Genomic DNA, 1,217 nt, shown 5'->3' on the forward strand with positions numbered 1-1,217 from the left:
TAACCCATTACATAGATTACAGGCATGTCTTGAAGACCTAAAAACCTGGATGACTCTTAACTTTCTGCTTCTGAATGTAGACAACACAGAAGTTATAGTCTTTGGACCAGATTCTTTGAAAAAGAAGCTGATTAGTCAGTCACTTCATTTGGAAGGGATTAATCTGATTTCAGATAATAAAGTAAATAATCTTGGTGTTACTTCAAGGCTTGACTATTGTAACCGCTCACATTAGCTGGTTTCTGGCACGCTGGGGGAGGTTTTCCCTTCACAGATGAATGGCCAAACAATTTTGCGTTGTTGTCAAAAAGTTTGACTTTGGTTTCATCCTACCAGAGTACCATCCAGACTGATCATGGGCCTCTTGGCTGCATCTCTGAACAGTGTTCTCCTTGTTTGAGCTGAAATTTAGAGGGATGGCTGGGTCTTTATAGATTTGCAGTGGTCTGATACACCTATTTAAATAATACTGCTTGCACAGTGCTTCTTGGGATGTTTAAAGCTTGTGAAATATTTTTGTATCCAAATTGGACTTTAAACTTCTCCACGACAATATCTCAGACCTTCCTGGTGTTCTCCTTGTTCTTCATGATGCTCTCTGCACTTTAAAATTACTTTTGAGGCTATCACAGAGCAGGTGCATTTATACAGAGATTTGATTACAAACAGGTGGATTCTATTTATCATCATCAGTCATTTAGGTCAACATTGGGTCATCCAAAGATCCTCAGTGAACTTCTAGAGTGTTTGCTGCACTGAAAATAAAAGGGCTGATTAAATTGCACACCCCACTGTTCAGTGTTTTATGACTTGAAAAAATTTAAAATACCCTATAAATTTCGTTCTACTTCATGATCGTGTCCCACTTGTTTCTTCACAAAAAACACAGTTTTATATAATTAAATTTGAAACCTGAAATGTGGCAAAAGTTCGAAAAGTTCAAAGGGCTTGAACGCTTTTGCAAGACACCATATGTAATATCTAAATTTCAGCTTTTAAATTTTGTTTTTACAATTGCCTAATTTACTCTGATGCACCTGTGTAATTAATTCTTCTGTGAACATACCTCAACTGTTTCAGCATGGAAGAGGACAACAAATGGAATTGGTCCAACCCAGATATTAAACAACGGTGCATCTCTGAACTCATATGTAAAGTTCACAATTTGACTGAAAAACTCTGAAACAAGATAAAAAGAGAGTTTGTAAAAAAAAAAG

The 1,217-nt window shown here is 36.5% G+C and overlaps 1 protein-coding gene across 1 annotated transcript in view; it reads right to left on the reverse strand.

Moving 5' to 3' along the window:
- Positions 1-1,217, reverse strand: part of LOC107094912 (cytochrome P450 4V2-like) — a 19,238-nt gene that overhangs the window by 16,134 nt on the left and 1,887 nt on the right. The window contains exon 2 of the mRNA XM_015390803.1: positions 1,067-1,179. Within this exon, the coding sequence (XP_015246289.1) occupies positions 1,067-1,179 (113 nt within the window). The remainder of the gene's footprint in view (positions 1-1,066; positions 1,180-1,217) is intronic.

The sequence above is a fragment of the Cyprinodon variegatus genome, unplaced genomic scaffold, assembly GCF_000732505.1.
Source record: "Cyprinodon variegatus isolate N-32 unplaced genomic scaffold, C_variegatus-1.0 Scaffold514, whole genome shotgun sequence".
NCBI classification, from domain to species: Eukaryota; Metazoa; Chordata; class Actinopteri; order Cyprinodontiformes; family Cyprinodontidae; genus Cyprinodon; species Cyprinodon variegatus.